This window comes from Perca flavescens, chromosome 5 (genome assembly GCF_004354835.1).
Source record: "Perca flavescens isolate YP-PL-M2 chromosome 5, PFLA_1.0, whole genome shotgun sequence".
NCBI lineage: Eukaryota > Metazoa > Chordata > Actinopteri > Perciformes > Percidae > Perca > Perca flavescens.
In genome coordinates this window covers 8,144,198-8,166,585 of record NC_041335.1, presented here as the reverse complement: position 1 = coordinate 8,166,585, position 22,388 = coordinate 8,144,198, and the positions used below count along the sequence as shown (strand labels likewise).

The window sequence follows — 22,388 nt, the reverse complement described above, 5'->3', positions numbered from 1 at the left end:
AGAAGACTTCCAACTTTCAGACACGTTGCTCACGTCACATTCTCTCAGTTGGAGGCTGCGCAGTAAAGCTGGCCATCACCGGAAAAGTGCTTCTAATAGCCTTCACTGGTCTCCGTCCAGATCAACGGGGTCTATTGGTCCATTATATACTGTCTATGACTATAACTATGGTGACTGACTGGGATGAGGAAGAGGGTTTTTTACTGTCCGTGAATAGCACCAAGTGAAAATCAATGTTTTATTTATATCTAGTGACAGTGATCATGTCGTTAGTTCAGCTAAGTACCGGTAAACTTATCTAGAAAATACAAGGCATCATGCTAGCTATGTGCTAACTTGCCAGTCCCACCTGTGAAATCCCCCGATGGTTGTAAACACATAAATATGATTGATATCATGATTATATATCTCAAGTAACAACATATTTGCCTGGTGTTTATTTATTACTTGGATGGGGATGCTTTTCACAAGTTTAGACAGCTAGCTAATGCTACGCCAACGTTCCGCTAACGTTAGCGCAACAGCGTTAGTCTAGCCGGCTAGGTAAATATTACAACTGCCTTCAGAGTTTCCTATATCTGCGTCCACGTTGTCAACATAAGATTTGTAGCGTTAGTGCTCCTTTTGTACCATAACTTTATTGAATGAAACGTTGAACTTAGCTCCTACGACATGGTTTCTGTTAGTTACACACAAAGGTAACTGGCTATAGTTAGCCTGTACTTATGCTAGCGGACATTAGCTAACGTTGCATAGCCAGCAAGCAGCTTCGGTGAGCTAACCTCGACAGCTAACACATCCATGTGTCTCCATTTCAAAACATCACTGCAGATTGACTGCTTTTAACAGCAGAGGTTGATTATGGGCAACATACTGTCGCGGTTAGCTCGCCGAAACTACTGCCGATTGCCGAAGTTGCTGGCTGGCTACGCAACGTTAGCTAATCCCGCTAGCATACGTACAGGCTAACTATAGCCAGTTAGCTTTGTGTGTAATGTTACAAAAAAACACCTATTTCGTAGGAGCGAAGCTTAATATTTCATTCAATAAAAGTATGGCACAAAAGGAGCACTAACGCCACATGTCTTGTGTTGACAACGTGGACGTAGCTCCGAATGCAGTTGTAATACCGGTATTTAACTAGCAGTCTAAGCTAACACTGTTGCGCTAACGTTAGCAAAACGTCGGCGTAGCGTTAGCTAGCCGTTTAAACTTATGACAAGCCGAATAGCATCCCCGTCCAAGCTGCCTTTCACTTCCCCCCCAATATTATTATACACATAATAAAGACACATTGACTCGGTCGAGACCAAAAGCCATATTTTGCCAGACCAGCGGCAGAAACCGTGACCGGGACAGTGAACCGAGACGGGGCTTTCGCCTGTCGTCTCCCCAACGTGACGTCATGCAATGCATTGTGGGGGAAATTCAATTCAATTTTATTTATAGTATCAAATCATAACAAAAGTTATCTCGAGACACTTTACAGATAGAGTAGGTCTAGACCACACTATAAATTCCAAAACCCCAACAATTACAGTAATTCCCTCAAGAGCAAGCATTAGCAGTGGCTATTGCGACAGTGGCAAGAAAAAACTCCCTTTTAGGAAGAAACCTCGGCAGACCCAGACTCTTGGTAGGCGGTGTCTGACGGGCCGGTTGGGGGCGTAATGAACAGTGGTGATAATAGTCACATTAGAAGTCACAGTGACTTCAAAGGTTATTGTGGAAGTTCATGTCATAGCAGGGCACATCGTGTCATACTGAGTAGTGCAGTCTCCTATACCGGATCCTGACTACTCTGTGCATAGGAACATCACAGCAGGGCGTTGCGGGATGTAACGTGGCGCTGCAGAGCACGGGTGGATGCCGCGGATGCAGCAGGACGCAGCAGGATGCGGCCGGGAAATGCAGAGAATCGCAGAGCATAGCTCTGCGAAGAAGAAACATAAGGACTCCGGGGAGTAAACTCCCCAGAGCTAGATTAGTAACAAGCATTTCTGGGACCGGATGCATACAAAAGTAACAAGTAGAGATGAGAGAGCAGCTCAGTGTGTCTTAGGGAGGAACAGCCTCCCCGGCAGTCTAGAATTGTAATAGCATAACTTAAGAGAGGCAGGTTAAAGAGAGGTGCCTGGTCGGGCTAGAACTCTCCCCAACCGGATTGGGCTGTACTGGCCTGCCTCCCTCTACTCTCACTAGATTATTAATTATACAGTATATAAAACTGATGACTACGAGGAGAAGCAGTGGGCCGGGTTAGGTGGACGCTTCAACTCCTCGTTCCCTAACTATAAGCTTTATCGAAGAGGAGGGTTTTCAGTTTACTCTTAAATGTGGTGACGGTGTCTGCTCCTCGAACCCAGACTGGGAGCTGGTTCCACAATAATGGAGCCTGATAGCTGAAGGCCCTGGCCCCCAGTCTACTTCCAGAGACTCTAGGAACCATAAGTAGCCCCGCATTCCGGGAGCGCAGTGCTCTAGTGGGACAATAAGGTACTATGAGCTCTTCTAAGTATGATGGTGCTTGACCATTTAGAGCTTTGTAAGTCAGGAGGAGGATTTTAAATTCGATCCTAGATTTCACTGGAAGCCAATGCAGAGAAGCTAATACAGGAGAAATATGATCTCTTCTCTTAGTTCTCGTCAGAACACGTGCTGCAGCATTCTGGATCAGTTGGAGAGTCTTAAGGGACTTATTTGGGCAACCTGCTAATAAGGAATTGCAGTAATCTAGTCTAGAAGTAACGAATGCATGGACTAGTTTTCAGCATCGTTTTGAGACAGGATATTCCTATTTTTGGCAATGTTACGAAGATGGAAAAAGGCTATTCTTGAGGTTTGTTTTAAGTGGGCGTTGAAGGATATATCCTGATCAAAAATAACTCCTAGATTTCTGACAGCAGTGCTGGAGCAGGGTAATACCATCCAGAGTAACTATATCTTTCAAAAACGAAGTTCGGCGGTGCGTTGGTCCTATCACAATAACTTCAGTTTTGTCTGAGTTTAACATCAGGAAATTGTGGGTCATCCAGGATTTTATATCCTCAATACACGTTTGAAGTCTTGCTGGAAAGGAGAAACCACTGTAAAACAGTACTACTTTTTTCGTATTTTATTCCGTTTTGTGATATCTATTGTATTTGATGTTGTTGGGTAACAGTTTAAATGTTTATTACCAACAAGCAAATTGCAAAAAATCGTTAGAAAATAAACCTTCCAACATGTGCTTTAACAGGAACTTACTGGTGAAATAAGTTATTGTTATTACATTTTTAATAAATCATTTAATTTTGCCTTAGCAATAAACAAGCCGTTCTATAATGTTGTTTTTTTTGCTCCTTTTTGAAAAAAATAATTAAAAAAATATGCAGATTAATTATCAGGTAATAATCAACTGTAATGTAGCTACACCTTTTTAAAAGAATCCTTTCGGTAAATCAGCCTCTGCCGGGTAGAAATTTGTGAAATTGTATAAAAAAAGTTAACACCAACATTTAGTGGCAAAATCCATTGTTATGTCTACAAAATGATTTTAGATATAGTAGAAGTTTAAGTCACCACTACCTCTGGTCAAAATATTGACTTAGTATCTCAGAATAAAAACTAAGAATCTCAAAGTAATGAGAAAATGTCAAATATTGACTTAGAATCTCAATATATTGGCTTAGTATCTCAATATATTAATTTATCTCAAAATATTGACGTAGTATCTCAATATTGACTTAATATCTCACTATATTGTTCAGTATCTCAATATATTGATTTAACTCAAAATATTGACTTAGTATCTCAATATATTGACTTAATATCTCACTATATTGGTTCAGTATCTCAATATATTGATTTAACTCAAAATATTGACTTAGTATCTCAATATATTGACTAAGTAACTTAGAATATTGACTAGGAATCTGAAAGTAATGACAATTTTAAAATATTGACTTAGAATCTCAATATATTAACTTCTGCACACCGGCGTGCAACATATTACTTTGTATTATGGAGTCTGGAGATCCTTTTTTCTTGTTGAAGGGGAAATCTATTGTTGGGGCACGTTTGTTTCTACTGTTTCAACAGAATTGTATTAATGTTGATAGTGTTTGGATGCTTTCAACGGTTTGTTCAAATTCTGCATTAGCAAAACACAATTTTTTTTTATAAAATGATGAATCTTTACCTGGACAAGTGACTTTTATGCATGGACAAGTGAAACGTAAATGTACTTGTCCGAAGGACAAGTGCCTCAAAAAGTTAATGTCAACCCCTGCGCTGGAAGGGTGGCTATAACATGCGACACATGGACATCAATTGCTATGGTGTCCTACGTTACCGTAACTGCGCATTTCATCAACGATAATTGGCAGCTAGTGTCACTTGTTTATGTGGCACGTTTTCTTAAAAAATGCGATGAAATTGCGGGAACTTGCAAAAATTGCGGGAACTTGCAAAAACTGCAGTTTGATGAAGAGAAAAAAAAGTGATTTCCCCCAACACCCTGCTTTTCGATGATGTTCACGTTGCGTAATTACGTCACTTCGTAACGTTCCCATGGCAACAGGGGAAAATGGCTGCTCTTGTGTGAAGTAAACGCAACATTTTTCAACTTTCTACTAAGATAAATGTGACTTTTTTGCAACGAAAATGCGGGGATTATGAAATCATGCAAGCCCCGCATATTTTGCGTGGAAATCGCATAAATATGCGGACTTTGGCTATGCATTGAATTATGCATAATCGCGTTTTTCAGTCACACGGGCGCAAATGTGATTCTATGCAATCTACATCTATGACGTTGATTCTGCCGCTGCGGAGTGGAGTGAAAAGCTTTCGGCCGGGCGTGCCAAGATGGCCGAGTGAGTAGACGCTTTCTACCGAGCTCTGCAAAGAAAAGTTTTGGAAACGGTAAAACTAAAATGTATTATCTCGCCAAGCGCTACTTTTTTCTCAGAAATACTACAGCACTCGTGAAGGCGTAGTATTGAGCAATGCCAAACCAACGCGACAGGAAAAGAGGTCAAGAGAGTGCCGGACTGAAGCTAAATCCAGATGCTAGCAACGTTACTCCTAAGGCTGGCAATGCTCTAGTTGACAATTGTCACGATTATACCTCCACTTTCCTGCCTCTTGCCACTGCGGAAGACTTTATGGATGAATTTCCACCTCTTCCTAACACTCCCAGTAAGTCGCCAGCATCAAGAAAATGTTGCATGCAACCGGGTCTGAACAAACCAACACCAACGATATCATAGCCAGCCTCTCAGCTCTGATAAACACGCGGTCAGACAACATTGAAAGCATGGTCAGTGCCAATGCACTTAAAATTGAAGGTCTTAAAAAGACAATTGACTTTGTGTGTGCAGAGATCAAGGATGTAAAAAGCAAAGTGTGTACACTCGAGCTGAAAATGGCAAAAGAAGAAACACGAGTAGACACATGTCAGCAAAGAATCTCGGAGTTAGAGAGATACTCCAGGAGATGGAACCTTAGACTTTACGGAGTCGAAGAATCAGAAAAGGAAAACATACGAAAGAAGGCCATCGAGGTCTGTCAGGCTGTTCTGCCGGAGATAAAGAACAGGCTGGCTGACGCTATCGACACCGTACATCGGCTCGGCACTAAGCGGCAGAATGACAACAAACCCAGAGGCATCATCATCCAATTCATTGCGTGTCTGCAGAGACGCCGTGTGGAAAGCTGCGAAGACTTCACCGCACCTGCGCGACAACGGGTTAAGATTTGCGGAGGATCTCTCTAAAGAAGACCGAGAACGAAGGAGCAAACTTTGGCCAGCGATAAAAAAAGCTCGAGAGGAGGGCAAACCAGCCTTCTTCATTGGTGGTCGCGGATTTGTCAATGGATCAGAAGTCCCTCTGCCCACCTAAGAAACAGTCTCGCCTGCTACCTGTTAACACAAGGACACCCACTGGTTTGATTTGCACTACACTCAGAGTTGGTATTATCATAATTTTTGTTGGTCTGTTTGTAGGTCTTTACAAAGGCACTTTAATTTACAAAATCGCTGCCTTTTCTATTATATGCTCTGTTCTTTTAGTCCGTTTAATGAACGAGGCAGCTGATTAGGAACGCTGTGCTTTTTAGTTGGCGGAACTATATCCTTTTCTCCTTACCGCACTTTTTTATTTTTTATATGAAGCAGCACTCGGTCCCCTTATCCAGTATTACCCTTCTAACCAATTGGTTATTGATCGCTTTCTAGATTACTCATTGTTCGTGTTCGTTAATAACTTTGTCTTTATCTATTGTTTCTTTAAATGCTAGGGGACTAAGACAGATTTGTAAAAGGAAAGCCTTTTTTATTTGCCAAACAACTTCGTACAGATTTTTGTTTTTTCAAGAAAGTCATTCCACATCTGCTGATGTCAATTTTTGGAAATCTCAATGGGGTAACGATATTTGGTTCTCTCAGGGCTCAGAAAGATCTGCTGGAGTAACCACGCTCAAAAATACTTTCTCAGGTGATGTCTTACACTCAGACTGTGATCCCCTAGGACACTACGTATGTCTTATTATTAGAGTTGACAAAATTTCTAGCATTGTTATTAATATTTACGGTTACAATAACAAACTTGAGAATGATACATTACTTGATTCTATAGAAGAAAGAATTAAATTATGGCTCACCAGATACCCAAACTCTATTCTTTTAATTGGTGGAGACTTTAATATTGCCCTAGATAATGCTATTGACAGGTGGCCCCTGGGCGGCCTTCCTCCCATCACACAAACCTTAAAAGACTTATGGGAAGATTTAACATTGTAGATGTATGGAGAGAAATTTCCTGATGAAAGATCCTTTACTTGGAGCAACAGGTCAGGATCCAGCCAGTCTCGCATAGATTTTTGGTTATTATCCAATAACATTGAACAAAAAAAGTTACAGTAACTATCCATGCCACACCCCTTACTGACCATAGAGCAATTCATATAAACATCCACTTTAGTGTACCTAATACATTCCATAGATCATGCTACTGGAAATTAAACAATTCCCTGTTAAAACATGAAAAGGTTAAAACTGAAATGATTAGGTTAATTACTCATTATTACAACAAGGCTAAAAAGGAAAAATCCTACAACACTAACTGGGAACTGCTTAAGTTCGAGTCAAGAAAATTTTTGAGACAGTATGGAACCTTTATTGCTAAAACCAAAAGAGCAGAAGAAGATGAAGTCATAAATACAATTTCATCATTTTATCAGAGACCACCCGAGGAAGTTTCAGAGGAGGATAGACTACTTCTCTTACAACTCCAAAACAAATTGGACGAATTATATCGACAAAAAGCAGAGGGAGCCTTTGTAAGGTCTTGAAAGATACCGATCTAAATTCAATTCCATCCATAGTTTAGATATTAATGGGATCGTTACTGATGATGCTAAATTAATTGCAAATTTTTGTTCAAAATTCTATAGCAACTTATACAGCTCAAAATATAATAAAGAAGCTACGTCTCATTTTCTTAACTCCTTAAATAATGTAAGAAAGATTGATGTGGCAGACAAAGATTATTGTGACACCCCGCTTACATTGGCAGAGGTCGCTGATTCGATTGCTCGACTTAAAAACAATAAATCCCCCGGCACTGACGGATTAACTGCAGAACTTTATAAAGCGTTCTCAGAGCATTTGGTCCCATTTTTACTACAGGTTTTTACGGAGAGTATAGAGAATGATTCCCTTCCTCCTAGCCTCACTCAAGGGCTGGTCACACTGATTCCCAAGCCTAAAAAAGATCCGCTCCTTATTGACAACTGGAGACCTATTTGTGTGCTTAACAATGATTATAAAATTATGGCATCAATTTTTGCCAGAAGAATTAAAGAAACTCTTGACACAATTATAGATGAGACACAATCAGGCTTTATGAGAAACAGACATATTTCTAATAATATTAGACTAGTATTAGATGTTCTTGACTACTCAGACTTAATATCTGAAGATAGCTTCATCCTCTTCTTAGACTTCTATAAGGCCTTTGATACAATAGAACACACAGAGAAATTTGGTTTTGGTCACTTTTTCCGCAAAGCAGTTAAAACCTTATATGTTAATGGAAATAGCTCTATAAAACTGAAAAATGGAACTTCCCCTAGATTTAATCTGGAACGGGGTATTCGTCAGGGATGCCCAATTTCCCCTTATTTGTTTTTACTTTGTACACAAATTCTGACAACTTATGTATGTAATAGTACTATACAAGGAATCTCTATTGCAGGTAGGGATATCCTCATTAGTCAGCTAGCTGATGATACCACAATCTTTTTAAAAAATGCAAGCCAGATACCTGATACTATTCAAGTAATTAAGTGGTTTTCAGAGGCTTCTGGTTTATGCCTAAATATTAATAAATGTGAGCTGTTGCCTTTAAAAGACTGTAACATACAAACTATTTGCAACATTCCGATCAAGAAAGAAGTTATGTACTTGGGTATTATTATCACTAAAGATCAGAAAATGAGATGTCCGTTAAATTTCTCTCCAATCATTAAAAAAACTCAGAACAAACTGAACCAGTGGTTGCAAAGGGACTTATCTCTAAAAGGCAGAGTGTTGCTTACCAAGGCTGAAGGAATATCTAGGCTTACATACGCAGCTCTCTCCTTACACTTGGATAGTAAAATCTGTAAAGACATTGATAGAATGCTTTTTGACTTCATTTGGAAAAACCGTATCCATTATATCAAAAAAAGTGTTGTTATGAATAAATATGAATCTGGTGGGCTAAATTTTTTGGACTTCAATACTCTAAATAATACCTTTAAGATTAATTGGACTAAGCATTTTCTTAAAAACCCTTTCTCGATTTGGAATTTTATTCCCATTATATATTCTCTCGTTTTGGTGGTCTGGGCTTTATATTGAATTGTAACTACAACGTAGACAAACTTCCTGTAAAACTGTCGACTTTTCACAAGCAGGTCCTCTTAGCTTGGTCTCTTATTTACAAACATAATTTCTCACCTCACAGGTATCTAATATGGAATAACAGAGACATTTTATATAAGAACAAGTCACTTTATTTTGAGAATTGGGTACGTTAATCAGATTCTGCTGGTGGACCAGCTATTTAATGTAGAGGGGCGACTTTTCTCCTATAGAGAGTTTTTATCAACATATAACATTCCAGTTACACCAAAAGAATTCGCAATTGTATTTGATGCCATTCCATCAGGCACAATCATGCTTTTTAAGTATACTGGCAGACTTCCACCTACTTCTGTCTCCCTCCCTGATGTGGCTGAATCACCAGTAGGAAGAATCTGTTTTTCCCAACTTCCTCATAATAATAAGAACATTCGTGCATTATTTCAAAAAGAGATTGTTTCTATTCCAAATGTTACATTTTATTGGAACCGATTTGTAAATGACATTGATTGGAAAAAGGTCTGGATGATTCCTCACAAATACTTGATAGTAAACAAGGTGAAAGAAGTATCTTTCAGAATAATTCACAGATATTACCCTGCTAATCATTACATGATTAAATTTAAAAGAGACCTCAACACATACTGTTCTTTTTGTGAAGACCACCCAGAGACTGTTCTGCACCTCTTTTGGCATTGCCCACACACTAGAACATTTTGGCAAAACCTCAGCAGATTCATTATTGACCATATTTATAAAGACTTTGCCTTATTGTGGAAGGATGTTTTTTTTTGCTTTTATAAATATCACAGTAAAGAAAATATATTCTTCATTATAAATTTATTAATTCCATCCATCCATCCATCTTCGTCCGCTTATCCGGTGTCGGGTCGCGGGGGGAGCAGCTCCAGCAGGGGACCCCAAACTTCCCTTTCCCGAGCAACATTAACCAGCTCCGACTGGGGATCCGGCGTTCCCAGGCCAGGTTGGAGATATAATCCCTCCACCTAGTCCTGGGTCTTCCCCGAGGCCTCCTCCCAGCTGGACGTGCCTGGAACACCTCCCTAGGGAGGCGCCCAGGGGGCATCCTTACCAGATGCCCGAACCACCTCAACTGGCTCCTTCGACGCAAAGGAGCAGCGGCTCTACTCCGAGCTCCTCACGGATGACTGAGCTTCTCACCCTATCTCTAAGGGAGACGCCAGCCACCCTCCTGAGGAAACCCATTTCAGCCGCTTGTACCCTGGATCTCGTTCTTTCGGTCATGACCCAGCCTTCATGACTATAGGTGAGGGTAGGAACGAAAACTGACCGGTAGATCGAGAGCTTTGCCTTCTGGCTAAGCTCTCTTTTAAACAACGGTGCGATAGATTGAATGCAATACCGCACCCGCTGCGCCGATTCTCCGACCAATCTCCCGCTCCATTGTCCCCTCACTCGCGAACACAACCCCAAGGTACTTGAACTCCTTCACTTGGGGTTAATTTATTAATTCTTTTGGCAAAATTTCACATTCATAAGTGTAAATTCAGCACTAAAAAACCTAGTTTTGTACTTTTTCTCCATGAAGTTGAACATTATATTAATTTGATTTCTGCCTCAAACAACAAAAAGGCTGTTAAAACTGTCAACATATGGTCCTCTTTCTCTTTATAATGACCTATAAGCTTCCCCTAGCAATTCTGTTTTATATTATGTTTATCATTTTCCTTGTTGTATGTTATGTACATGTTGGCTATTCACATGTGACTTGTACCCTTTTTTGCAAAAAAAAAAAAAAAAGCTTTCGGCCAATCAGAGCGCTGCATTTTAACCCTCCGCCCACCTGCCCCTCCCTTCTTATATACTGTCTATGGCCCCTCTTAGCCAAATGCTTCGCGCGTTTAATTCAATTCAGTGCCTCAGTAAGCCAGGCTGTCCGGATAACTGGAGGCTTGCATGCCATGGCTGAACCGCCTCAAAAAGAGGTTCGGAACACAGACAGTATATATATCGGAATGATTTCTTAACGGGAGAGATAGCCTTTCCTCCACATGTCCAGACTACCTCACCTCCTCACGCGTTCTGCACCGTGTGCAAGACAGACATCGACATCAGTCGCTAAGGGGCAACAGGTCCCGAAAACAGCAATGTGACGAGCAACTGACAGATAACATGTCAGGAATTAATGTTTAGTCTTGCTACACGTAATATTACATTTTATCAGCGGTGGAAAGTAACTATAGCCGTCGGTATACAACCGTCGGCTACTTTGATTTAATTTTAATTGGGTATTTTTCATTTTCTCCTACTTATTAGGCTACTTCTAGTCCACCAGAGTCAAGTAAGGCTATTGAACGTTTTACTTAACTATTTTTTATAGCTTTAGTTACTTTGCAGCAACAGATTAATAATACAAAATAATATGAATAAATTAGTCACAAGCTACCTGCCAAGAATACTTCTGCTTCTATTTTGGTGAAAGTAGCCTAACTCAAAAGTAACGCAAAAGTAGTGTAGTCATTACAATTCAGAGACAATATTGTAATATAACTAATTACTCTCAAAGACAGTAACTAGTAATCTACATTTTGGAATTAACTTGCCCAACACTGGTGTCAATAGGCTAGCCTATCACACCATCCATCCTTCCCATTAGTTGGGGACAGTTAGAAAAGTGGTGGAATGGCTAGAAAACTAAAAGGTTTTAGAAAGGCCAGGTGCTGATTAACGTCAGATAAAGGTAACAGTTAGGCTATTTATGTTATGTGATGGCAACTGACATAATGCAATGTCACCTATGTCAAATTTGTAAAAGCGTATCTAAAATATCTGACCCATGTTATTTATTAGCCTATAATTGTGTCTCTGTCAGGCTTCAATCTGTGCTTTTTAAGTAGTTGCTTTAGGCCTATTTAAAGTTGATTTATGAGTAAATCTAATGATTTACTTAGACTACTTAATTTCCCTTCAGTAATCAGAAGAAGGCTATGTGTTAACCTGGTCTAACTCTCATCTTTAACACAGAAGTACTTAAGCATATTTATTAGCTCTCTCTGCCTCCTGTTTGTTAGACTAACAAATATATGGGCACAAAATATTGGACAGGATATAAGAAAACATTTGTATAGTAGTTTCACTACGCGTACAGCAATTCATCCACTCGTCTACACAGTAATAATAATTTATTGTAATCTACAAGGTAGTGATGAGCCAAACAATGTATTTTCAGGTGGAAGAAGTTTCCATGGGCTATGCCTCCTGTACAACAGTTTGTTTTCAATTCAATGTTAGGAGTGATATGAGTAATTGTATAACATTTATGGTCTACTTGTATATGGTTATGGAGTAACTAAAAAAATCTTAATTGGTGAAATTATATTATGTAGTATGGTGTTAGGTATCTCATAGTTTTCTCACTGGTGAGTGCAACGATGGAGTGTATATTGGCGGTGGGCTGTCGGTGATTGGTGCGCGCGGTGGGGGGGGGGGGGGGGGTGATGTGAGATGGTGGATTGTTTTTTGGAACAGCAGCCTGCTATCTGCGCCGCTTTACTCTCTCCCCAGGTGAGGAAAGGACGATAAAAGTGTTTTCTCTAATGAAATATTAGAGAAGGTAATTCATCTGTTGATGAATTATCTTTCTTTAATGACCATCACAAAAATAGGAAGTGATTAGAAAACTCTGTGTAGATAACTCAGATTTATATGTATATTTTTTTAAATCACGCATGGAAATGTACATAAAAACATTGTTGTCGAAAATAGGTTAAGAATCGAATCGTTGGCCTCTGAATGGGAATCAAATCGTGGGGTGCCAAGAGATTCCCACCCTAAATCTTAAGCCGAGAAAGTATGTCCGTCAGTCGGCAGAGAGGACGGCAAGGTAAGGGTATTTCAGCGGTTGTTGCAGTAATTTTAAGATGAGATTTTAAGTGTGTCTGTCAGTCGGGTAAAAAACTCTGCATGAGCACAGGCTTTTATGACAACATAGCCAGCATCTAAAGTTAGCTACTCCGCTGCGCTGTGGAGTAATGTCTGGCTATATGAGACATTGTGGGATGCTGTGTTGTCAACCTGGCAACCTCCATGAACTTCGGGGGAGAAGGGGCCGGGGGAGACGACTATCTCAAGTATTTTGAATTTGGACTGCAGTAACTATTTTAAATGTTAGCTGTCATTATTACATGTTGCACCTTTAAATTAGTCATAGAACCATGTCGGGATATTTTTATGATCCAAACTGGACTTTCATTAAGTTGTACAATTGCTTGTTCTTGTTTGTAACCTGCAACCTATAACTTGTTGAGAGGAAACATAGAGGTAAATGTAATGTAAATGTATTTGCTTTTATCAAATGTTTTTCAAATAAATGAAGACATTAGCTCTGTGAGAAGGTGTCTATTAAGAAGAAGGTATTGTAGTCAGTAAACATGCTCAAATCGGTGTATGCTTTTTTAAAGACAATGGAAATGTTTTGGCAGTGGCAGTGCACCCTGAGCAGATACTGCATGTTTAGCAGACTGAGCAGACTGAGCATCCTTCACGCTCCCTCAGTGATGTAATGAATCGATATGTGACAGTAGGCAAACACAATCTATTCCACAGTGTCAATCCATGAGCAAGGAGATGGGAACTGACAAGGAGAGTTCTATGGTAAAGAACCATGACTGAGGCCAACCTTGCTACAGGATCACTGCGCTGAAACAGGATCTTGCTTTGGCCATATTTTTGATTGGAAATGCAGCACAAATAGTCTTGTTAATTTTGTTCTTTTCTTCTCCAGTGGGTGCTGGCCTTTGAGATCTTCATCCCACTGGTCCTCTTCTTCATCCTCCTGGGTCTGAGGCAGAAGAAGCCAGCGATTCCTGTCAAGGAAGGTAGGCAGACATAGTAAAACATGGACGAAAACAGCAGGAGTATTGTCCTATTATATAAAATCTACTCTAAAAGGATAAAAGGAGTCCGCAATAAATGCTTTATTTTCTCCTGTTTGAGTAAGTTTGGTAATTTGGGGATGGGTCACTATGGGATATTCACTAAGGATTTGTAGCCCTTTTCAGTATTTCTTTCTGTGATGTAGGTATCATGTAGGTAACCGTGTTCTGACGGAAGTTACGAGTAACTAGAGGGTGAAAGGTTATATGACGCCACTGACAGGCGACTTAAGGAAACATCCCGTGTCAAAAAATAAAATAACAGATTTCTCTGGTTTTGAAATTTGGTGGAAACATTTGGGATAGTGTAAGAACACAACTCATAAAAATATATAACATAGGAATGGTCGTTTTTAGACATTTTAATGCAGAAATGTTACATATTGTACCTTTTTAATAAAAGGTTTTCATTTTGTAGGATTCTTTAATTTTACAACATTGAAAGGACAAACAAAAAAACTGGTAATTAAAAACCGAATATTAAAATATAGTATATATATATATATATATATATATATATATATACACACACACAGATATATATATATATATATATATATATATATATATATATATATATATATATATATATATAGTATATATATATATATATATATATATATATATATATATATATATATATATATATATATATATATATATATATATATATATATATATATGTATGTATGTATATGTAGCACAACATGGAAGTTTTTTAAAGGGGTGATAGAATGATTATATAGGGTATTTCACACTGTTCCTTAAGGTCTCTTAATAGGGTATGTGATATTGATTGGGCTGAAAATGGCCTGGTTGCTATTTTATGGGCCCTTAACTATGTGTTTTTTCTTACTAGAGCTTTTCTTCCAAATATGGTATGTTCATGAATATTTAGATGAGCTGCGCGGTAATTGGTTGAGCGAACCACATACACATACATTGGAGACGAGACAGTGCAATGTTATACATTGTTTGTATCCTATTTCGTTATTAAATTCACTTCTGAGATTTTTTTATGCGAGAAATCAACTATATAAAGCTCAAATATAGGCCGTTTTACAAAAATGTATGGCTAATTGCAAATTTGATAAGACGTGTTGGACTTCAGGAGCTCCACACAGTCTGACGAGAAAGCCCGGGCTCCATACCCAGGGCAGCGGAGCTGGCCGACTGCAGGCATAACTATAGTATATTTACAGTTTGAATTTCGTCATGCCACTTATAGTACAACTACCCCACGGTGTTACAAAGCTAACCCTTGTGTCCATTTCAATTTAATGCATTTTTGTGAATATGAGGAGTTTCGTTAGCTGCTAATGTCCCTTCAATCCTAAGGGTAAAGATCGTGGCTAGCTAGCTACACTTTTGGAATAACTAGAGTATATTTACACTTTGAATTTCGTCACGGCATGTATATCACAGCTACCCTAAGGCCTTACAAAGCTATTGCATTTTTTGTGAATTTCAGAGGTCTAGGAGGAGGCTAGCTAGCTCTCATTGATAGAGCTCCATCCAGCCACTGGCTCTATCAATGAGACTCGCGGACAAGAGGCGTTTATTTCCCCGATCGTTTGTTTAAATCACTCAACACACATATCCATTATAAGATTAACTGGAACCTGTGGTAAGAGATTTCGGGCGTAACAAGCTCGCTGACCGCGCTCTCACACACACCGGCCATTTAACAGGAAGAGGGGAGGGAGAACAGCGAGCTGCAGGCCCTGGAGCTCTGTCAGGACAGCAGCGTTTTGTAGTCCAGTAACCCAGAAACGGTGACTTTGCGCAGGTATGGAGCACCGTGGGCTGCCGGCTAGGGCTGGGCGATATGGCTTAAAAAAAACAAATCTCAGATTTATTCACACCAAACACGATTTTCGATTTTAATAAAAAAAAAAAATTTCTATTTAAAAACAATCTACAACTAACAAAGAAATTGCTCAAAACAAATGTACTCTTTATTTTGTTCTGTAGCTTATCAGTTTTCTAACTTCAAACTTAGTGACACAAGGTTGCTGTATTTGTCATCAAGGTACCGCATTATGTTTCTTTTTATTGTTTTAGTGAGTTTTGTGTCTTCTTCCTCTGGCTGTAGGAGATTGGTTTTGAACAAATGCAGCACCGGTTTAATGTAGGAGCCACTGACATAAGCCTCCCCGGACTGGGCGTCTGTAAATTCTTGGAGTGGCTTGACAGATTTATTTACGGACTCTAAAACCTCAATATCTTGCCAAGTGGGCACAAGATGACGGCTTTTCTTGTCTGACCCCAGGACACGGACTATGGCCTTCTCCTGTTCGAGAAATCTCTCTATCATTTTTTGACGTGAACCCCATCTGGTCGGGCACTCCGTCTTTTCTTCCAACTATAGGAAAAGGCAGCAACTGCCTTTTTACAAACCCCAATGACACGATGGATTAGTTAGCTCTCTAGCGATCTTTTCACGAGTACCGTTGTACAGGTGAGGCAAGGCAACTTCGGCAAAATATTTGCGGCTTGGTAGCACATACCTGGGGTCGAGAACTTTAAGCATGTCAATAAACCCCGGCTTTTCCACAGTGTATATGGGCACCATATCTCTTGCTTTATATTTCACCACTGCATCCGTGATTGCTTTACACCGGGGCCCTTTCTGATCATAGGGGATACAATTCGAAAATCTTTCTAAGACTGCGGGTGTGTTTGAGCTGCAGTCTTGTTTGTTTCGTTGAAAGACACACGTCTCCCACTCGGCTGCATGTCTTTGTTTAAGATGCTGGAATAAATTTGTTGTGCTGCTATCTTTGTTTAGCCTGGATGCCAGCCGAACTTAGCCCCGCCCACAAAATTCGAGGTCGGGACGTTCGGTCTGGAGTTGCTCCGTTGAGAAGCAATTATTGCCCGAACAGGATCTGTTCGGACCAATCACATTGTCAGAAAGATGATCAACAGTAACAGAATCAATCACGTCACCAAAGAACGCTTGGGTTGAATTTGTTGAGGTGTAGATTCCAACATCACGTCTGTTACAGAAGATATCGACAGCGCATTCATTTTAAAATCCTCAGCGGAGGAGCCTCAACAACTGCCCGAAAGCACAGTAGCGTTATATGGTGGAGCGAGATAGAGAAAGACTGAAGAGAGAGTTATATGGTGGTTATAGAGAAAGACTGGTGGAGAGCGTTATATGGTAGAGAGAGACTGAAGAGAGAGAGCGTTATATGGTGGAGAGACATAGAGAGAGACTGAAGAGAGGGACCGCCGGCGCTAGAACAAAGCCGTGAATTAGAGAAATAAAACGTGTTTTCGCCGATCCATCTCTAGAAATGCAACTGTAGCGAGCATGTCACTATCACTAACGTTATCCACATTTATATTTACAAGAAACAAATGATATATCCAGCTTCAAAAAAGTCTAAAAGTCGGAAGTTAGAACGAATGCATTATGCAAAGAGTGGTTGCTATGGAGACGATACACAGTGTTGAGTTCCGTTGCTCTGATTGGTTGGAGGTCTATCCAATGAATGCAGAGGCATTTCTTTTCCTGGTTCTGTTGGAACACGCCCCATAATCACAACCCAATGGAGCGGTTTCAGACTCACATTCTGACTAGAATCTGAGTAGGACCACGTCAGGCTAATCTTAGTTAGCAACAGCTTTTAAACACAATTTGCAATGTGGCGTTATTTGTTCTGCGTCTGACACCAAAAAAGCGAACCAATTCCAAACAACGGATGAAACTGTGCCTTTCTTTGGAACGAGCTCTTCCTTGCTAGCTGCCATGTTGTCATGTTGTCTGTGTGCCGGCTGTAAGGAAAGCGGGGGAGGGCTGAGCCCACTCTGAACTACGGAAGCCTAAGGGGAGCATCGGTGGTGGAAGTTAAAGAGAAAACCGATTTTCATTAAAAAAAATCTCCCTAAACTAGGGCTGTGACGATAACCGCATCACCGCAATACTGGCGGTGACGTGCCACTACCGCGGTGATGACACTAACGCACTTATTTCGACTCACAAAGTAACTTTACATTTTGTAACTGCAGTGCTAATTGTATTTTACGTGTGGAGGAATAAATCATTGCAATACAATCTTGAGTGCGTCACAGTATGTTTATGCGTCTCTCAGTGTACTTTCTTGGCCTGCTTACAGCCGCAACAGACAGTATTCTGAAAAAAACAGACTGAAAAAAATAAAAACTTAAGTTGCTCATCACTTTAGCTTTGCACAAGAGGATGGACATTATATAGGATATTTGGGGGTTTCTTTTGTGTGTTAGATTATTATAAATTATTATTATTATTACTACTACTACTACTACAACAGGTAATGTTTAATATAATACACAGTTGGGAAGGCAAAGACATTTTTCTGTTCTCAGCAGAGGTGGACATTACCGCTGCAGTGTTTACCATTACACTTTAGCCTAGCAGCTAGCGGAGTTTCCTTCTGTTTATAGATTAATCCTGACAAAACCGCACGGTTAAATTTCAGCCTGCATGCACGTCTTGTAGCCTAAACAGAGCAGCTCACGTTGGTAGTGACAGCAACAAGTTAGCGGAGTGCCGAGTTGCCCTCTCTGCTCTCTGTCTGCTCAGCTGCTAGAACGCTGTGCTGCGAAGTGTCTGCACTCGCCATTGTCGGCTAACAATTACTTTATTTTTAACATTATTGACAATAGAGCTTTCTGAACTGTCTGTGGAATAGATCAACGGAGAGGAGAAAAGGCAACGCGGCCTTAAATAACAGCAAGACACAGTAAAGACTCTCACATTGAGCTGAAATGGAAACACTGCAATCTTTTTAAACAGTCTATGACTGCAACATATGTTGTATGGTTTAAGCCGATGCTTTTCGGGGGTAACGCTATTCACTCTACTGGCAGTATTGACAACAGATAAAGCCACCGTGTCTTGAGAAGCTTGTCGTTTTATTGTTCACGTTTAACTCACTTTACATCATCTTTGTTATCTCTTTTTCCTCTCACTTTTCTTCACAGCTGCACTCGTACACTACTCTCAGTTACCGCTCACTCTCCTTGCGCGACCACACGAGCACTGACATCACCTACATAAGGCACCCTGCTATTCTTGCTCTAACTTACGCTACTCTCTTAAGGGGGTTGCGATTAACCGCCATACCGCGATGATACGTTGCTTCTTCACCGCGGTAAGAAAAAAACTATTCCCTACCCTAAACGTCAAATTCAAGTTAATCGATAAAATTTATTTATCGCCCAGCCCTACTGCCGGCCGTGACGAAGTTCCATCTAGCTAACAGCAGACCGGGGTCTGTGAAGGAGGACAGGCCGGGCGGCGAGGCAGCAACCCAGGCAGCAACGGCCGCTAAACTCTGACACACAGTCGTACAAAATTTGCAATTAGCCATCAATTTTCATAAAACGGCCCATAGTTGATTTCTCGCATAAAAAAGTCTCAGAAGTGAATTTAGTGGTAAAATAGCAGATGAACAATGTATACAATTTCTTAGATCTGCGCGACCTATTCAGAAGACTACCTGATCTCAGATCAGTGGTGTAGCCTATGTAAATGTTGGGGCGTGACAAAGATAGAGACTAGAGCCAAATAAGGAGGAGGTTTGTTGAGATTTGCCCGTTTTCAGAGTTTCAAAATTGCAGAGGAAAGAGGTGTCAATGGGATTTTGAGGTTCTATGTATGTCCTATTTACCCACCAAACTGTCGTTATTCAACTATGACAAGGTAAAATCGGTTTTGCATTCTAGCACCCCTTTAAATGTGAAAGTGCAATAAAAATATGTTGTCCCTTAAATCAATGAATAATCGTGGTAAATAATCGTGATCTCATTATTGTTCATCTTTAAGGTCTGATTTAAAGGAACACGCCGACTTATTGGGACTTTATCTTATTCACCGTAACCCAGAGATAGACAAGTCGATACATATCCTTCTCATCTCCGTGTGTGCTGTAATGCTGTCTGACGGCTCCAGCGGCATCAGGCCAGCACAGAACATGCAGGTGACTGGTTCCAGTAATCCTACTGCTCCGAATAAGTGACAAAATAACGCCAACATGTTCCTATTTACAGGTTGTGATTTGTAGAGTGACAGCGTGTACAAAAAACAACATAACATGAGACACAGCCATTTTCTAACCGTAAACAAACCGGGAACTATATTCTCAGGAGGAAGAATATAGTACTTGGGCGGAGTGATATGCTCGCAGCAAGCCTCTCTGAGAATATAGTTCCCAGTTTGTTTACTGTTAGAAGATGGCTGTGTCTCATGTTACGTTGTTTTTTTGTACACACTATGACTCTACAAATCACAACATGTAAATAGGAACATGTTGGCGTTATTTTGTCACTTTTGTCACAATTCGGAGCAGTAGGCTAGTTGGAACCAGTTACCTGCAGGATCTGTGCTGGGCTAAGCTAATGCTGGAACCGTCAGACAGCGTTACAGCACGCACAGAGATGAGAAGGGTATGTATTGACTTGTCTAACTCTGGGGGTTACGGTGAATAAGCTAAATTCCCAATAAGTCGGCGTGTTCCTTTAAACGCATCTAAGGGTTGGAGAGTGTTTATTTAAAAATAGTTTATTTACATTTTAAGCATTATTCTATTATTGCTGTGCATTTGTTCAAAGCATTTTTGTTTGCTCTTGTTGATAAAATCATTAAAGTGGCAGCAGATTGATTGAAACTTTCAAGGAACAGACGTGGTTCTGAGATGTCTATTCTCAGTGCAACCCTTTAGCCCTAAAGAAAATCTACGTTAAAGTAGTTTATTTATGTTCTTTTTCTGTTATAACTGACTGTCAAACTTCATAATAAATAACCGAAAGTTCTGTGGCATTCATTGTTTGTGTTTGTTCATGTTTCACAAAGAGTTCAACCTGAGCCAGACCAGCAACAAATATAGAAATAATATCACATCCATACGGGGATAGATGTTAAAACTAGGGCTGTGAAACGATAAAAAAATTGTAATCGCTGACTTTATATAGTTAATTCACGATTAATCGCATGTTTTATCACATGATTAACATTCTATTATTTTGCATTTCAGAACTGTTTTTAAGTATATATTAACAATGGAAAGCAATTCTTACCAGGATATATTGATTGGAAATCAAATTAATGCAAAGAAAGTTACTTTATGAACTTGACTTTAAGATTTGTATTCGTTTATTATTTATTTACTGTAAACAAAAGAAGAAATAAAATGGTACTAAACAACAGTCAGTAACTTGTTTATTGAAGGCCATGGTCAAAATTAAAGATTTAATAATAATGTAATAACTATAACAATAACTTATTTCACCAGTAAATTGCTGTTGAACGACAAAAACAACCACCAGATAGGAAAAGGGTATTTTACAATTACTGTGAATGAACCACGAGGCTACCTGTTTTAGGTGAACACACTGCACCGTCTGTGTTGTTTAATTCCGACAACGGCAGCTGCTGCACTGCAGAGCAGACTGGTACGTCCTGGTGTTGGAATCCTCTACAGTGAAATACAGTCACACTTTACACTGTTTAACGTTAGCTGTCAGCATTTTAATTGTGTTTAATCCAACCGCTAGCTAAAGGTAGGCTAACGTTACCTGCTGTCAGGTGTAGTGTAAAGTCAGGCACCGAAATAAGGCACCAAAATTTTCGTTCTTATTCGTTCTCGTTACTACCGTTTAGGTTGGCACGTTTCGGTACCCAACCCTACTTACCAGAGTCAATATAGTGTGCAGTAACTTCAAAATAATTTTGATTACTCACTGACGTCCAGTTATCACCAGTTGATGCGTTTGCACTTTGGTTTCAATAACAGGTCGGCGAGAAGCTCTCTCCAAAATAGTGCTTTGCCCGAGCCCACTAGCATCAACCTGAGTCACGTTAACTGTACTATGCTTAGCTCGTAGGTGGTAGCTCAAGCTTGACGTGCTTCGGTGATATTTTAATTTGGCTTTACACAATGTGCATGTGGCTTTCGACTTGTCTGCGACCCGTCCGGGAGTTTGTGTTGCTGCTACATTTCTCCATCATGCCTGCAGCCAGCAGCAGGAGGATGTGTTACAAGGAAGTATGGCAGATTGATGATAAGTAAAGGTGCGGCAAAGGGTCAAAATAGTAGCCTGTTAGGCACGACGTGAAGCCGAGTGAAGTGAAAATAAATTAACAAATGGCGGCATACGATTAAAAAAAAATTAACGCGTTATGCTCGGCCCTTAATTGCGTCGCGATTAACGCGTTAAGGCTGACAGCCTTAGTTAAAACATAATAAAATATATGACACACTGGTATCGGATCAGTATTCGGTATCAGAATCGGTATCGGGAAGCAAAAAATTGTATCGGGCCATCTCTAGTTTATGTTGTGATAAAGGTCTTAAATTTCATTCATAATGGTCTTAAAAAGGTCTTAAGAAGTCTTAAATTTGACTTGGTGAAACCATAACAAGAAAGTTATGACAAAAAGATCAAATCCATATGTGCAGCTGTTTGGAAGGAGAGAGTAACGGAGGGTTGAGGGGATAGATGGTGGAGGACTGCACAGGTAAACTGCTGTTAGAATGACCTCTTCTGTCCTTCCTCCATGTTATCTTTTATTGTGTTTTAAGTAGAGAAAG

General features: G+C 39.9%; 1 protein-coding gene across 2 annotated transcripts in view; it reads left to right on the top strand.

Annotated features, from left to right (window-relative positions):
• The window catches only part of abca2 (ATP-binding cassette, sub-family A (ABC1), member 2), a 184,327-nt gene that overhangs the window by 4,193 nt on the left and 157,746 nt on the right, over positions 1–22,388 (top strand). For both annotated transcript variants that reach the window (XR_003692659.1, XM_028579340.1), the window contains exon 2: positions 13,656–13,749. Coding sequence is in view for 1 of the 2 variants with exons in the window: in XM_028579340.1 (XP_028435141.1) it covers positions 13,656–13,749 (94 nt within the window). In the remaining variant the exon portion in view is untranslated. The remainder of the gene's footprint in view (positions 1–13,655; positions 13,750–22,388) is intronic.